The sequence below is a fragment of the Gossypium arboreum genome, chromosome 1, assembly GCF_025698485.1.
Source record: "Gossypium arboreum isolate Shixiya-1 chromosome 1, ASM2569848v2, whole genome shotgun sequence".
NCBI classification, from domain to species: domain Eukaryota; kingdom Viridiplantae; phylum Streptophyta; class Magnoliopsida; order Malvales; family Malvaceae; genus Gossypium; species Gossypium arboreum.
In genome coordinates this window covers 102,281,043-102,298,624 of record NC_069070.1, presented here as the reverse complement: position 1 = coordinate 102,298,624, position 17,582 = coordinate 102,281,043, and the positions used below count along the sequence as shown (strand labels likewise).

Sequence of the window (17,582 nt, the reverse complement as noted above, 5' to 3'; positions counted from 1 at the left end):
CTTTAAATTAAAATATTCTATCGTTACACATGCTATTTAAAGTAAATGTGTTGTTTTCACCTCATATTGCTATGAAAATATAATACAAATTAGAAGCAATAATATATCAGCTAATAATCAAGTACAACCCACAATTATAAACATATATGAATTAATGTAAAGTCAACCTACGAGTGCTCGGGAATATTCCTAATGTTGTCTATTTCCACATGCATTCTGGGCGAATTTGTCCTTATTTGTGAGTCTTATGTTGTTGATTGGACTAAATTGAATCTTTTTTCAAAATCAGTATTTCTATTGGACAAGGTTGTAAAAACTTTACAGCCAAGAAATTAATAAATAAATTTCCGTAGCATAAACAGTGGTGCACTCTACTTATTTATTTATTTTTAATAATAAATCTAATAAGTTAAATGAATTTTACTTTGATTGGTATGAATATTATTGTCAATGTACGAAGATATGGGTTCGAGTGCACTAAAACGCATTATCTTTTTATTTATGAGTTGGGGAGGAACTATAGGTAATCGAGTAGATATTATCAAAATTTATATTAAGATTATAAATAAATAAATAGATCTAATGAAGCCAACACCATCATCTGCTTTATTGCTTTTTCTTTAATAACATATTTTAAATTGGCTGAATCAAATTTTTTTGATGAATTACAAGAGAGTAAAACTCTAATAACAACGTGATAAGCTCGATTCAAATTTAAACCACACCTGAGACGATAAACACCCTAATTATCTGACTAACACGAGATTTGTCACTATAAAAATTTGCCATAGTTTACAAATATAATAACAATGAATGTTTTCCCTAAATATATTATTTCGAACAACAAGTAATTGTATTGTCTAATTCATTTAATAATTAAAAATTTTAAACGAATTTGGTACTGATCTTAAATTAATTTGTGAGTAGGTAGATCAAACATTTTAAATACGCTATTTAAAATTCAAAATTAAAGCTAATAAATATTTAAAATTTTCTTTTATTGATCGAACGCAGATCATAAAACATGTAAATTAATTATTTTAAATACATAATTTAAAAATAAAATAATTTTTATTTAAATTGAGTATATGAAAATTTTATTTTAAATGATTCTTTAAAGGATAAACTATCAAAATAATTATTTTTATTTATCTCAATTACATTTAATCATTTATATTTGAAAGGTTACGTTTTAGTCACTTACGTTAACGTGTTGTAACATTTTAATTACTAAGCCATTAATTGTCATTAATAGTGTAACCGTAAGTTGACGTGACACATTAAATTATTATTTCAAACAATACTTTTAGATTAAACTATACAATTAGTCTTCATATTTTTTTCGTTTTGAGCAATTTAATTTTTTATTTTATGTTCTTTTAATTTTTTTTTATTTTTCATTCTCTTCTGCTTCTTCCTTTGTTTTCCTCCTTCTTCATCTCTTTCAATGTAATTTTCTATATTTTCTATTAGTTAAAATTAGTCCCTATGCTTTTATTTTTTTAATCAATTAAAATTTTTTTTCTTTTCTTCTTCCTTTAGTTTTAACTTAATTGGTAACTTTGTAACAAAACAAATGACAGTGTAATAAACTTTAATTTAATAAAAGAATTTTAATGGTGCAATATTTTGAATTTTTTAAATTTAAATAATAAAACTAAGTCTTATAAAATGAAAGAAAAAAATAAAATTCTAAATATACAAAAGATAAAAGAAATTGAAACATACTTTAACCAAAAATTATTCTTCCTTTCTTCCCATCAAACCGAAATGATAATTTACCTATTCTACTATAAAGCCCCGCTGAGATAATATCACAAGCAGTTTACTGGTAATTTAATGAGTCTAATGAGAATTTAAAATTTTTAATATAATTTAATTAAAATTTTCAAAAGAATTGAAGAGATTTAATTAAAGTTTTCTAAAACTTCAAGGAAGAAATCAAAATTTCTCAAAATTTCCTATATAAGGATCCGCCTTTAATCACAAGTTAATTTAATATTAATAAAATGTCAAAAGAAAACTTTAATTTCTAAAATAAAAAGTTGAAATCATAAGGATATTTTAGTCTTTTATAATTGTTTAATTAAAACTTTAGAAACACATTTATTTCTAAAACTAATTATACATTATTTTAAGCATAATCTTTTTAATCACTATAACACTTCATACTCGACCCTATCACTGGTCAAGGTATCGAGATGTTACATTTGTTGTCGGAGCAACTACAATAATTCCATATCAATTTAACATTCTTACTCAAGATATCAAACTCAATGAACAATTAAAATATGATTTATATACTTATCTGAGCTTTATACAAGCATGCAAAAGCTTCTTAGGTGATCAAAAGTTGTTTATGGACTAAATTGTAAAGTTTTGAACTAATCGAGTGCTCGTCACGACTTCTAAGATACCACATCGCGACTTCACTCTCCGACTAAGCTCGTCACGACTTCAAGAGTACCACAATGCAACGTCACTCACTGAATAGGCTCGTTGTGACTTCATGAACCCGACGTCGCAACATGAGTTCTGTCACCTTGAATCTTACGCATTTTGATTCACAACTCCTAAATCAATGCCCATGTGGTACCTATCATCCAATTCAACCAATACTACATTCATTTATGCCAATTTCCAACATTGAGCATCATTTAATGCAACTTAATACAAAATTGAACATAACCAAGTTTACAAAATTATCAAGGAAGATCAAAACTATCATATGCTTCCATTTGAATTCTTCCATAGATATGCTTAGAATATCCTATGTACATGCCATGAGTTAAAACCAAACATCAAAATCATACTCTCTTCCAAACTTCATTTTGTGATGAGATGAGTCAGAATTAACCTTCGCTCTAGAGATTCAAATTAAATCTTCACCTACACATTAGAAGAATAGCGTGTTAAGTTTGTGAAAGCTTAATAAGTACATCAAATTTTAAAATTTTCATTTAAAACTTATTCATTACTCAAGGATGCAACTTATGAGGTATTACCATCATACTTGAACTTATTTGAATAATAACTATAATAAGGTATCGAAATAACGATCATAAGTCACTTACCATTTTCATTATTAAATTTACTTACCCTGAAAATCTATTGCCTAATTGTAGACTCAATAAAACATATAGGATATGCAAAAAAATCGATAATTTGCACCAGAGTGCCACTGTTATTCGCACGAGCGTGCTATTGTCATTTGCACTGAAGTGCCACTATCACTTGCATCATAGTGTCACTATCATTTGCGCACATAAAATTTTTCCTAATAGCATGTCATTTATATCCTACTAGTTCTTATTTTGTTACATGGGCATTTAAATATATAATTTCACTACGTTTTCTCAACAAATAAAAATAATTCAAACTTTACTCTTTTTACAATTTAATCATTATCTATATAGATTTAACAATCATCAAATTCAACTTGACATTTATTTCATCAACAGTTAACACTTCACTTAAACGTTTTATCTTATTATGTATTTCACCTATCTAACTTTTTACACTCTTGCAATTTTAGTCCTTTTTCTCCAAATTCACTACACATAACTATTCAATTTATTATAAAAGTACATCTTCACTTTCAAATAAATTCCATAATACATATCATCTTTTCATATTCAAATAAATCCCATGAATATTACTACACCATTTAGTCAAGTTTTCATTTAAGGTTTAAATAGGTAAAGTAAAATTCTTGAGGTACTTACTATGAAATGCTTAGAATGGGCCTTTCCTTCTTCCTTCACTCTTTTGTTACTCCTTTACTTTTATCACCAACTTGATGTTCACTTTTCTTCTTTCTCTTTATCAACATAGCACACATGCTCAATATTTAACATCAAAATAATAATCACATACTATTTTCATGCATTTTATGAACTACGCATGAAATCCTTAAAAAAATTCATCATCCTTACCCAAGGGCGAAAACAGGGGGCCGAATAAAATTTTAATTTTTTATAGTCTATATTTTTATATTTTTTAAAGGATTAAATTAAATTTTTATAATTTAGGGGGGTCAAATTGCAATTTTACATTTATTAAATTAAAATTTTAAAAAAAATTCAAGGGCCTAAATTAAAATTTTCCATTTTAGAGGGAGCCAGGCCCCTGCTAGCCCCCTATATTCGCCTATGTCCTTACCTTAACCTTTCTCAAAACCCTAACTTCACAAAAAAAAAAAAACTTAACTTATCATGGAGTTATTCTTTTAATTTCACAAAAAATTTATGGAATAAATTTGAAGTTTGAGCTTGAGGAGTGAAAATGATAGAAAGGGACTAAAATGAAAGAAAACAAAAATTAATTCGAGAAGAAGATGAGAGAGACGTGGGAGAGAGATGGTGAAAATGTTAATGAAAGATTTTTCTACATCTTTCTATGTAGAAAAAAAAAACCTATTTTCTTTTTGTATTTTAAATCATAAATAATATTTAATTAAGAATTCCATTTACTCTTAATCTCATCCACAACTTTAAATACTTTCTTGATTAAATTGCTCTTCAAGACCTTTCTTATTTTCCCATCTATCTAATCCAATCTTTTCTTATTTTTATTTTTCACACGCTTGCCCAACACTTCTCACACCTTCACAATTTAGTCAATACCTCAAATTAATTTCTCTAAATTCAAAGGCCCTTTTAATTTCCTATGATATCCAATTGTCTTATCCACTAATATTAATAATTATATTTTGTTTACTTTAAAAATTCTAACATATGTACAATCCAAAATGACAATGTTATCATTTGAGGGGATGTTAGGATGTTACTATCGCTAAACTAATTGCTTATCTTTTTTAATTATAATTTAAAAATTACCTGTATATTTCTTCTTTTTTTTATATAATGCCTGCATTTACCAATAACCCCTCTCAACCCTTATGTCAAAGGAAAAATTAACTTGCTTAAACCCCCTCTTGATGTTACAATAGCAACAATGTCAATTAAATTAAGGCTCAATCAACATAAATACCACTAATTTTAAAACTATAAATGAATTTATTTGTCCGAATAAGTATATACAAAATGTGGGATTAAAAAATTTGTGATATTTCTTAAAAAAAAAACTAGATTATATAGTTCACAGTTTTGACTCCACTTAACTGTTTTTTCATCCATTAATATTCATTGCATGTTTAATCACTATTCACAATTTAATTTTCACATTTAATAAACGGGTTATATATATGGTACCCTGCACATTTGAATGGTGATGATCATTGTATTAGATATTAATGGTGAAAACGTAATAGAGTGGATCTTAACCCATAATTCACCTACAAATGTTGTGAGTAAAAAATTATATAATAAATATATTTATTAAAATTATTTAAAAATCAAATAAAATTTTAGTTAAAATGATAATGATACAAGTTTATAATTCATTGTATTTTAGGTTTAAATTTTATTAAGTATGAGTTTTATTTATTTTAGATTTAATTGCACCATACACCCTTAAATTATAATTTTTATTTTAAATTGGTCTTCAAATTTTAAAATATTCTAATTATATTCCTAAACTGTGAAGGTTATATCAATAAAGTCCTTCCATTACTAATATCACTATTTAACTATTAAATAAGATGTCAAAGCTTATGTGGCAGTTTAAAATAATAAAAGTTTAAAGAAAAATAAATATTATAAAAATATTGGCTTTGAAGTTTTTGAAACTTTTGCAAAAGCTTCATTATTTATTATCTCTCTTTTTCACTGTACTTAATTTTTATTTTAAACTTCTAAAAGTTACACTGTACTATTTTACTTTTCTTTAGAATTTTCATTCTAAATTATTCCACGTAAAATTTGACGTGTTATTTAACGATTAAATTAATATTTTTAATAATTAAAGGACGTTATTGATATAACATTAATAATTTAGAATGTAATTAAAATATTTTAAAATTTAAAACTAATTTAAAATTAAGGTCATAGTTTTAAGGATATCTAATACAATTAACAATTATCTATTCCATATAAAAAGATAAAATGAAAAAGCCGCCAGACAATGGGCAGAACATTTACAATGAAAAACATTTTCCATTCAACTACGTAATTACCTTTAAAAAGGAGAAAAACCTAGGAACATATTTCCTTTCCAAGTAGATGACGTGTGGTTTACATGCAAACAGGTATAATGATTTTTTTGACTTTTCAATTTTTTATGAAAAGTTTTATAACCATTGAGTTTTTTTTGTGTGAAATCATCTCAAAATTGATAAGAAATATTTGTTAACTTTATTGACATATAAATTTGCATATGAATAATACGCTAACATTTAATTATTTATTTAAAATTAAAAAATAGTAAAAACTATTTTTATAATTTTATATTTTTAAATAATTTTAATAATTTTTATTTTAAAATATTTTTATATTTTTTAATTTTTAAAATTTAATCGAATCCTAACATATCATCCACGTGGTAGTCCATTCCTACAAAGTAAAAAAGTTAACTTTTATATTTATTTTGGAATGATTTGATAAAAAATATAAATTTAAAAGTAAAAAATTAAATAAAAATCTAAAATAACTTTTTTTTAAGTTGGAATGTGAAATAATTTATTACCCCTATATAATAATAGTAGAAAATGTAACCCAAAGTCAGCGAACTTGTCATCGTTGCAAACCGCGAAACGCAACGCTCAATCCATTATTCAACCAAGGGCGATCAGAGCATGGCTACTTCACAGGAGAATATGGATTTCATTCCTGCCCTCCTCGCTCCTTACAAGATGTCCAATTTTAGTCTCTCTCACAGGTCTGTCTGGTTTCAACATACACTAGAACGGTGGTTAAGGTTTTTATTGTTTCACCCTGTTCAAAAGTTTTAAAGCAACACTGTTTGTTGTTAATGTTTTAGGATAGTTTTGGCACCCTTGTCCAGACTGAGATCCTACAACTTCCTTGCTCAACCTCATGCCATCTTGTATTACTCCTAAAGAACAACGTAAGGTGGTTTATTGATAGGAGAAGCATCTGGTGTTTCAGAAACTGCTCAAGGGTACGTACTATTTCATTTAATTAAATCCTTCTATGCCAATGGCTGTATAGAATTTAATCATATAAAATTGAACCTTCAAGATTTTTGAAGCTACCCAAACACTCCTGGCATCTGGACGCAACAACAAGTGGAGGCATGGAAACCAATTGTGGATGCTGTTCATAAGAAAGGGAGCATATTCTTTTGTCAACTATGGCATGCTGGTAGAGCTTCTGATTATTGTGAGTAATCATTTTCTTTTTTTGTTCTTCATCTCTAAGGAGCACAATCATTTGTTAAATGGTTTTCTGATAATATTTGTGTACAGGTTTCCAACCTGATGGTCAGCCTCCAATCTCATGTACGGACAAACCGATACAAGCTAAGACTCACATTGATGGCGTAACGGAGGCATCTTTTCCAGCTCATCGCCGGCTAACAACTCATGAGATAACGCAAGTCGTTAACGACTTTAGAAAGGCTGCTAGAAATGCCATGCAAGCTGGTACTACTTCCTCACCGCTTGATTTTAGATTTACACCTTTCTTTTTTAGGCTAGAATCTGCTGTTAGTCCCTGATTTTAAATACCTTTTCAATTTAAAATTTATCGTTCAATCATTAAAACCATTAGTATTTCTGGTAAAATTTGTCAACATGGCAATTTTTTTGGTTAATGATCACATACTAAAATTACAGAATAAAAAGCAATATTCCTAAGACCCTGTAGGCTGGAACAGCATGTAAACAATATCTTTGCTTGATTCATCAGGAAAAAAAGCTAATGATTTTATATTACAGGTTTTGACGGAGTTGAGATTCATGGAGCTAATGGATATCTGATTGATCAGTTCTTGAAGGACCAAGTGAATGATAGAACAGATGAGTATGGAGGGAGCTTAGAAAATCGTTGCCGCTTCCCTCTACAAGTAGTTGAAGCAGTCACCGATGAGATCGGAGCCGACAGAGTTGGGATCAGACTATCTCCATTTGCAGATTACAACGACTATGCCGACTCAAACCCAGAAGCACTTGGCCTTTACATGGCCCAATCCTTGAACAAATACGATATTTTGTACTGCCATATGATAGAGCCAAGGATGATCACCCAATTCGAGAGTAATGAGAAACACACCTTAGGAAACAAGAATGAGTAATTCTTCCATATATCATTTAACAAAGCAATATCCAACGATATATATACAAGCCATAGTTAATAGTTGAATAACAACAACTGATCAGTAACAGACTAACGAACTGCTAACTATACAAACAAACTAACTGCTAACAGACACAACCATTAATTCCTTAATATGCCTCCAGCTTTCTCATGACTGCTGACTGACCAGGTTTAGCAATAAGCTTGAGACATGACCTGAACTTTGTAAACAAAGGCACAGACAAAGGCTTAGTGAATACATCAGCTATTTGCTCTTGAGCGGGAACATGTCCTACTTGCAATCGCCCAGCAGCAACTCTTTCCCTGACAAAGAAGAGATCTAATTCCACATGTTTGAATTTTGAATGAATAACGGGATTAGCAGAAATAGCAACAGCTCCAGAGTTATCGCACCAAACAGCAGCTTTGCGAGTAGGAGAGATATGCAGCTCAGAGAGGAGAGACTTGAGCCAAACCATTTCAGTGACAGTGTGAGCAAGACCACGATATTCTGCTTCAGCAGTGGACCTGGAGACTACTTTTTGTTTCTTGGATCCCCAGGCAACCGGATTCCCTCCGAGACACACACAAAACTCGGTAGTAGATCGTCTATCATCCACATCAGTTCCCCAATTAGCATCCGAGTACCCTACTAAATCTAGATTGGCAGTTTGAGTGAAATGCAGACCATAATCCATGGTGTTTTGAAGGTACCGAAAATTACGTTTCACAGCCTTAAAGTACTGATCTAAAGGTTGATGCATGAATTGGCAAACCTTGTTGACAGCAAAAGCGATATCAGGCCTGGTGATGACCCGTACTGTAATGCGCCCATAATACTTCTATAATTCGATGCATTCTCCACTGCACTGCCAACATGGTGAGACAAAGCACAGGAGGTGACCATGGGCGTAGGTGAACCTGTTGCTTGATCCATCTTGGCTCTCCGTAGAAGATCAAGCACATATTTCTGCTGACTTAAAAATAGCCCTTCAGTAGTAGGAAGAACCTCAATTCCAAGGAAATAAGAAAGATACCCCATGTCTTTCAAGGAAAATGTTGTATTCAAAATTGTGACAAACTCATCAATGCTACCTTTGTCATTCCCAGTAACAATAATGTTGTCCACATAAACAAGGACATAGAGACAAACATCCTTAGTTTTTCGAACAAACAAAGAGTTGTCGGATTTTGTCAAAACAAACTGGGACATGAGTAAAAAGTCTCTCAACTTGGAAAACCAAGCTCGGGGAGCCTGCTTAAGACCATATAGAGCCTTCTTGAGTTTGCATACCAAAGTTTGATTATCATGTTTTTGTTCAAAACTAGGAGGTTGAACCATGTAAATTTCTTCGGACAAATCTCCATTAAGGAAGGCATTGTTGATGTCGAGCTGCCGGAGATGCCAACCAAACTTTACAGCAAGCGTTAGGACAACACGAATGGTTGTTGGCTTGACAACCAGACTGAAAGTTTCATGGAAGTCAATGCCAGCTTCCTGAAGATACCCTTTGACCACCAAACGTTCTTTGTATCAGGCTATGGAGCCATTAGCATGTCTTTTGAGCTTAAACACCCATTTGCACCCTACAGCTCTCCGGTTGGCAGGTAAGGGAACCAAGTCCCATGTCTGATTTCTAATCAACGCATCAAACTCCTGTTGAGCGGCCAGAGCCCATTCCTTAGATGATAAAGCCTCCTCAATTGTAGTCGATTTAGAAATACCAACCTCTGCTGAGAAGACACGGGGTTTGAAAATTCCACTTTTTGACCAGGTCTGCTGAGGAACAGGTATCGACTCAATAACTGGAACACTACTGGACACCATTTGAGAGGTTTGTGAAGAGACCTCAGCAGGAGAAGGAGAAAGCCGAGTACTGCTAGCTGGAATGGAAGACAACATAGTAGCAGTTGGACGAGGCTGAACGGTAGCAGACCCTGAAGAGTGAAGATCAGACGGATAGCGTACTCTGGGCGAAGATTCGTGATCTTGGGCGAGATGAAGCAATAGCAGACACAGAACTATCTGGAGAAGCAGGAGTAGCAAATGAAAAATAGCCTCATCAAATACTACATGGCGAGAGACAAACAACTTGCCAGTGTCATCTAGGCATTTATACCCTTTGTGAATGAGACTGTAGCCAAGAAACACGAAGGTCGAGAGCGATACTGTAGCTTATGAATATTAAGCGGCCTGAGATAAGGGTAACAGCGACAACTAAAAATCCGTAGATGCCTGTATGGAGAAGGGGCTTTATGTAAGACTTCATAAGGAGACTTGCCATCAAGAACGGAGGTGGAAAGCCTATTAATAAGGTAGACGACACTGATATATCTATGTTTTCTTTCCACCAACCCATTCTGTTCTGAAGTGTGAGGACAGGAGAGGCGATGATGAATCCCAAGCTGAGCAAGAACCTTAGGAAAAGACCGAAACTCTCCTCCCCAATCAGACTGGAGGACCTTTATAGAACAACTAAATTGAACAGCAACTAACTTCTGTAAATGAAGAAACTTTTCAAGAGCTTCAGACTTGTGTTTAATGAGATACATCCAGGTATGTCGTGAGTAAGCATCAACAAAAGACACATAATAAGACTGGCCTTCAGAAGAGATAGAAGTCGGCCCCCAAAGGTCTGATACAATAAGTTCAAAAGGAGCTGAAAACTTGGTAGTGGATGGAAAAAAATGAAGTTTGTGAGATTTTCTAAGTTGACATGCAGAACATACTGATGAACTTACAATTATTAAAAGCTATATTATTCTTATTTAGAACTGCAATGACAGTCTTAGTACAAGGGTAGCCAAGTCTCTTGTGCCACAAATAAAAAACACAACTACTAGCACTGGAGGACTTCAAATGAGCAGTATAAGCCATGGCTGAAAAATCATCATGGTTGACTCGGCTGGAATGGCAAAAATCAGTACAAGTAGTAGCTGCTGAAAAATCACTATTTTGAAGTCACTTGGAGTTGCATAAATCAAACTGGTACAAACCATTATGCATGCGGCCCTCCAACAATACGATCCTTGTCTTGATATCCTTCACAAAATAATAGTGAGGATAAAATTCAAAGTAGACTTGGTTATCACCAGCAAACTGGGCAACAGACAATAAGTTTTTGCAAATATGAGGAACATGCAAAACATTTTTCAAGTGAAAAACTCGATTGCCAGAAGTAAAACGACTGGAACCAGTGTGAGCCACAGATACTGACACACCGTTTCCCATAAAGAGCCTGTTGGTACCTGCATATGGTGCTGACTCCTGCAAGTTGTCTAGATCATTTGTTACATTATTAGACGCACCTGAGTCCGGATACCAGACCTTGCCGTTTGTGGAACATAGCCCTTGTTTGGAGGCAACATTTGCTTGCAAACTTAATCCTTGAACCCGGCTAGAGTGAGAACAACTATGCGAACCATCACAAGACAAAGTAGAGGGACCTTGAAACTGATTATAGTGCACCTGCATAGGTTGATCAGAGACACCCTCAAAGGATTCATCGAAGCGATAATAACACTTCTGAACCGTATGACCAATCCGGCCACAGAGTTGACACTGAGGTTTGTTGGGGAAAAATTTCCTATCGCGGCCTCTACCACGAGAAGACCGACCACGGCCCCTGTAAGAAGGTCTAAAATCTTTAGCAGACTGACCAATGCTGCTACTAGTGGTGTAATACCCCGAAAATCTTTACAGTAATATATTATCCTTGATATAATAAAATAAGAAAATAAAGTGATAAAAAGGGAAGTTTTGAGTTATGGCAACATTGGGAAGTAAATTATGATATCTTGATTCAGGAAAGGACTAAATTGTAAAAGTCAAAAAAGTTTTGTTGCCTAAGAGTAAATACTCAAGACTTAAGGGGTTAAAGTGTAAATATGAAAAGTGGAAGGACCAATAGTGTAAATATTTTAAGGATAGAATGATCTAAAAACTAAGGAAAATGGATAAATTAGGACCAAATTGAATAAGTGAAGAACTATGAGGGACTAAATTGTAATTTTACCAAATTAAATGATGACTCAAGGATGGAATTCTAAAAGATCATGAAGGGCAAAATGGTCAATAAGTAAGAGAGAGAATTCTAGAATGTAATGATTATGTTGATGATATTTTAAATTAATTAATTAGATAAATATTATTTTATTAATATTTTATGAGATATTTAATATTATTTTATTATTATTTATTTAGTATATAAGGAAAGAAAGATGAAGAATTTTCATCATCTTTCCTTTCCATGCAAACCAACGTGAGAAAGAGTAAGAAGAAAAGAAGTTTTCTTTCTTTACAATTTAGTCCTTTCACCAAAAATTCATTATTCTCACCTAAAAATTGAAAGAATTTCCATAGCCATCAAGAGAGAAAGATAGCAAAGAGGTGATGGGGAGCAAGAATATCAAGTTGGATTCAAGAAACAGAAGCTGGAGGAGAGAGAAAAATCAAGTTAAAGATTGAAGTTAATAAGAAAAAGGTAAGAACATTAAAATTTCAATATATTTTTAAGTCTAATATTGTTGAAAAAGCATGGAATTGATGTTAATGTAGAGTTTTCTTTTATATGGTTCCATGTTTTTGATATATTAGTGAAGGGAAATGAGAGAAAATAATGGGAAATATGGTAGAAAATGGAAATAGGAGTGTTATAAACTTGGTAATCAATATGTTGCACTAAAGTAGTTTTAGACAGTAGTAATAGGCTAACTTTGAAAAATCACCAAAAATTATAGAAATTGAATTATAAGCTAAGTGTGATATGGAATTAAAGCTTATTGAGTCTATTTTATATAAAATAAATAGAGAGAGTAAATTAATTCTGTATTTTAAGATATTTATATTTTTGTGAGACTGGTTCAGAATGATTTCAAGATCCCTTGTTCTGACTTGGAAAAATCACTAAAAATTATACAAAAATAATTTTGTTACATAATTTATATGGTTAAATTCCTTAATGAGTCTATTTTTATAAGAAATAAATTATAACATCATTTGAATTCTGTTTAAAGAGATAATTAAACTTTAGTGAAGAGTGGTTAGAACTGCCAAATAGCAAAATAGGGGAGACTTTAATGAATAAACAGTACTAATTGGCTAAACCAAAAATTCTGAAAATTTTATGGTAATAATACACGTGAGTCTAGTTTCAGAAAAAATTAACGGATCTTAATTTCGAGTTCTGTAGCTTAATATATAAATAATTTAGTGACTATGATGCAAATGGACAGTTTTGAATGTACATATAAGTAAATAGTGAAATTATTGATAATGTTACTTGTTGCATGTTATATAAATTAAGGATGTGGAATGGAGAGGAGGAGGAGGAAAATATGTATGAATATTCATCTAGCATGGCTAATTTGCATGTTTTAGGCTTAGGGACTAAATTGAATAAAAGTAAAACTTTATGGGCAATTTTGTAAAATGTCGAAATGACTAAATTGCATGAAATAGATTATTTTATTATTTAAATTACAAAATTTAATGAAATTATCAATTCAGTTCAAGATCGGGAAAACATGTTTTAGGGATTAAATTGAAAAGTGTTGAAATTGTGAAAAATTTTGATATTTTATAGAATTCATGGATCATTATCGATATGTATGATAATAATAGCTGGAAATAAGGATTAAATTGCAAGAATTTTATTTTCTTGACCCTAAGGATGAAATCGTCATTAATTAAAAGTTTAGGGCAAAATGGTAATTTTGCTGGAGCATTAATTAAATGCATTAGAATATGAAATGAATGAAAATGATGATCAAATTTATTTATAAAGATCCGAACGACACAAATACGAGACTTGATCATGGAAAAGAAAATATATCAGAATAATGAAATCATAAACACGAACAATCAATGAGGTAAGTTCGTGTAACTTGAATTATATTCTTAAATGCTTGAAATGCATGTTTTTGATATGAATATGATTTGAATGTTCATTATATGAAAATTGATGAAACATTGATATATTTGATAAAATAGGAAGAAATCCCGGTTGAATGAAAGGAAAATTCGATGGATCTCTGAAAACGAATTGACGGTAAAAAGGATCTAGCCGGACGGGTGATCCTAACTGATATAGCCCTCCGAAGAATATGTGTAAAATGGATTTAGCCCGGACGGGTAATCCGAATTAGGTCTGAATTTAGCTTTGGATAGTAATTGGATCCAAGCTCATTAGAGTAATTGTCGTTGCGAGGATTTAGCTCGACCGGTAATCCCGACAATACTCTATGAGTTTATATTACTGAGGATTTAGCTCGGACCGGTAATCCCATGTAAGAATGAGGTTCATGAGAGTGTGCTCTATGATAGAAAATGTGTAAGACCATGGTTGAAAGATACCATGGCAACTGATATGAAATGTGTAAGACCATGGTTGAAAGATACCATGGCAACTCGATATGAAATGTGTAAGACCATGGTTGAAAGATACCATGGCAACTCGATATGAACGTGTAAGACCATGGTTGAAAGATACCATGGCAACCTGATATGAAACGTGTAAGACCATGGTTAAAAGATACCATGGCAACGTGACATGAAATGTAAGACCATGGTTGAAAGATACCATGGCAACGTGACGGAAATGAATAAGACCATGGTTGAATGATACCATGGCAACATGATGAAAATGAGTAAGACCATAGTTGAAAGACACTATGGCATCATGTCGAAGATAAATAAGATCGTGGAAGAGAAACGCCAAGATATCTGTTGGACAACTAATATTCAGGTAATATAACAAATGGTTAAATGAATTGGTTATACAAAATGGTAATGTGAAATGTTTACGAGAATTGGTCATATGGAAATAAATGTACAAAATAGTTGTATGAAATAATTTATAAGATAGATAAATGAAATAAGTATAGGTACATGGAATTTAAATTATGTTAAGTTTAATACGAACCATTACCAAATAAATTTACCTAAGATATAAGGAAATGATGGTGCATGAAATGTTGATATAATGAAATGAATGATATATGTTATTAAAGAAACGGTAAGAGAATGATATGTATCATGACATGTACATATGAGATTATCTTTTTATGTTAACATAAGGAAAATATGTAAGTTAAGACGAATATTAAATTCAAATATGACATATTGAGAAAATAAGAATTTATATGAAATATGTGTAAGTACACTAACAAGTGTTGTTGTTGATGCTTAGGCAAGTGCCAAGCCATTGATTGAATGGTAATATATTTATTGATGCATTGAATTGATAAGTATTTAAGTGAATTTTTTTTAGTGATTTGCAAGTGGTAGTAATGCTCCGAAACCCTATTCTGGCAGCGGATACGGGTTAGGGGCGTTACAAGTGGAACCACTCTGCTGAGCAACATTCGTTTGTAACGACATACTAGACACCAAATCCTATTGTCGAGTCTCACAATCCAACAACATTTCACCAAGAAGATCAAGAGAAACATTCTTCGCAGAAGCAACAATACGGATAGACTCAAACTCAATTGGAAGACCAGCAAGAACGATGCTAACTTGTTCTTGCTCAGAAATGAGAGTTCTTGCAGCTATGAGAGTGTCACATAGACTTTGGACCTTAGCCAAGTATTCTTTGACCGTTAAAGAACCTTTCTTCTGAGAATAAAAAGAATGGCGCAGAGTAGAGATCGCTAAAGTAGATTTTGAAGCAAACCTACGCGACACACTGTCCCATACTTCAAAACTCGTTCGGGCACCACTGAGATGAACCAAAATATCATTACTGACAGTGGATAAAAGCCATGAAGCTAACAACTTGTCTTGTTGCATGTGAAACAAGAACGCAGGATTGGGAACAAGAACCCCATTAGTATCAACAACAGACTGTGGAGGAGCAGCAACAGTACCAAGAACAAAGTTATGCAAATCATAACCTTCAAGAATGAGCATCACCTATTGTTTCCACAGAAGAAAATTACGATCGCTGAGTTTCACCGTACCATGTTTAGGAAACTGATGAACTGTGCGCAAAGAACCAAGGCCAGGATCAGGGGACAAGCCATCACTAGGAGCATAGTGTTGAACGACTGATGAGTGTTGTCATCATTTCCGGAAACAGCGTCAGTAGCCATAAAAAAATGTGACTAAAAAAAAATTATGGCTCTGATACCATAATGAGAAACACACCTTAGGAAACAAGAATGAGTAATTCTTCTATATATCATTTAACAAAGCAATATCCAACGATATATATACAAGCCATAGTTAATAGTTGAATAACAACAACTGATCAGTAACAGACTAACGAACTGCTAACTATACAAACAAACTAACTGCTAACAGCCACAACCATTAATTCTTTAATAGAGAGTCAAAAAACAAAAAACAGCTTGTCGCCGATGAGAAAGGCTTTCAAAGGAACGTTTATAGTAGCCGGCGGATACAATAGAGAAGAGGGAAATGAAGTGGTTGCTAAGGGTGGAGCGGATCTGGTTGCATTTGGACGCTTGTTTCTGGCAAACCCTGATTTGCCAAGGAGATTTGAGCTCAATGTTGTGCTTAACAAGTATGATAGAAATACCTTTTACACTCAGAATCCTGTTGTTGGTTATACGGACTATTCTTTTCTCTATCCAACCCCATAACTAAATTTTATTCTTTATACCCTACATATTGTATTTCAAACAACTCCATCTCCATGCATTGCTTTAGGGTCTGGTTTCACATGCTTAGTTCACTTATTATTATTTATTAAAGTTGTGTGATCCAAATTTCTATTAAATAAAACAAGAGATAGCCTTCAAGTCAAGTGAAACAAAAATATATTTTTTTTCTATAGGATTTAATATTTATTAGTATAATATATTTAGCATTTATTAGTATAATTTATTTGACCTACAAATTTATGCTGTAAATAGACTCCTTTACAACATTAGAAAATACACCTATTAAAGATTAGAACTAATAACACTTTTGGAGAATTTTGTGTTTACGTTTTGAGGGTTCTTTGTTTTCAGGTTTTGAGATTTAGTTTTTATCTCCATCTTTTGTACTCTTCGTTTTTTTATCATCATAGTAAAATTATCTTTACCCATGATTTTTTTATCCTCTTTGGAGGGTTTTTCCACGTTAAATTTTAATGTTCAATTTCTCAATTTCTTCCGCTATTTTTTACTTATTCATTGCTTAATCAGTCAATCTCCAATAAGTGGTATCAGAGTTAGTTCAATTTTCGTAGATCAGGCCATTCAGAGATAACGTCAACAAAGTTTGACATTGAGAAGTTCGATAGTGTCACAAATTTCAATCTGTGACAAGGTCAGATAATTATAATTCTAGTTCGTTACAAAGAAAAAAACTTGAGAATCTAGATCAGACAGAATAAGAAGATCTTGATGAAAAAATATTGTCTACAATCCAATTGTTCCTCACGAATAGAGTATTGCAAGAGGTGTTAATGGAGA

The 17,582-nt window shown here is 32.0% G+C and overlaps 1 protein-coding gene across 1 annotated transcript; it reads left to right on the top strand.

Moving 5' to 3' along the window:
* The first annotated feature begins 6,625 nt into the window (after window positions 1-6,625).
* Window positions 6,626-16,763, top strand: LOC108481615 (putative 12-oxophytodienoate reductase 11). The gene is given in 6 exon segments (XM_017784725.2): window positions 6,626-6,777; window positions 6,880-7,020; window positions 7,111-7,241; window positions 7,328-7,504; window positions 7,799-8,116; window positions 16,486-16,763. Coding segments are annotated over 6 exon segments (1,128 nt in total). The 5' UTR covers window positions 6,626-6,694.
* The last annotated feature ends 819 nt before the right edge of the window (window positions 16,764-17,582 follow it).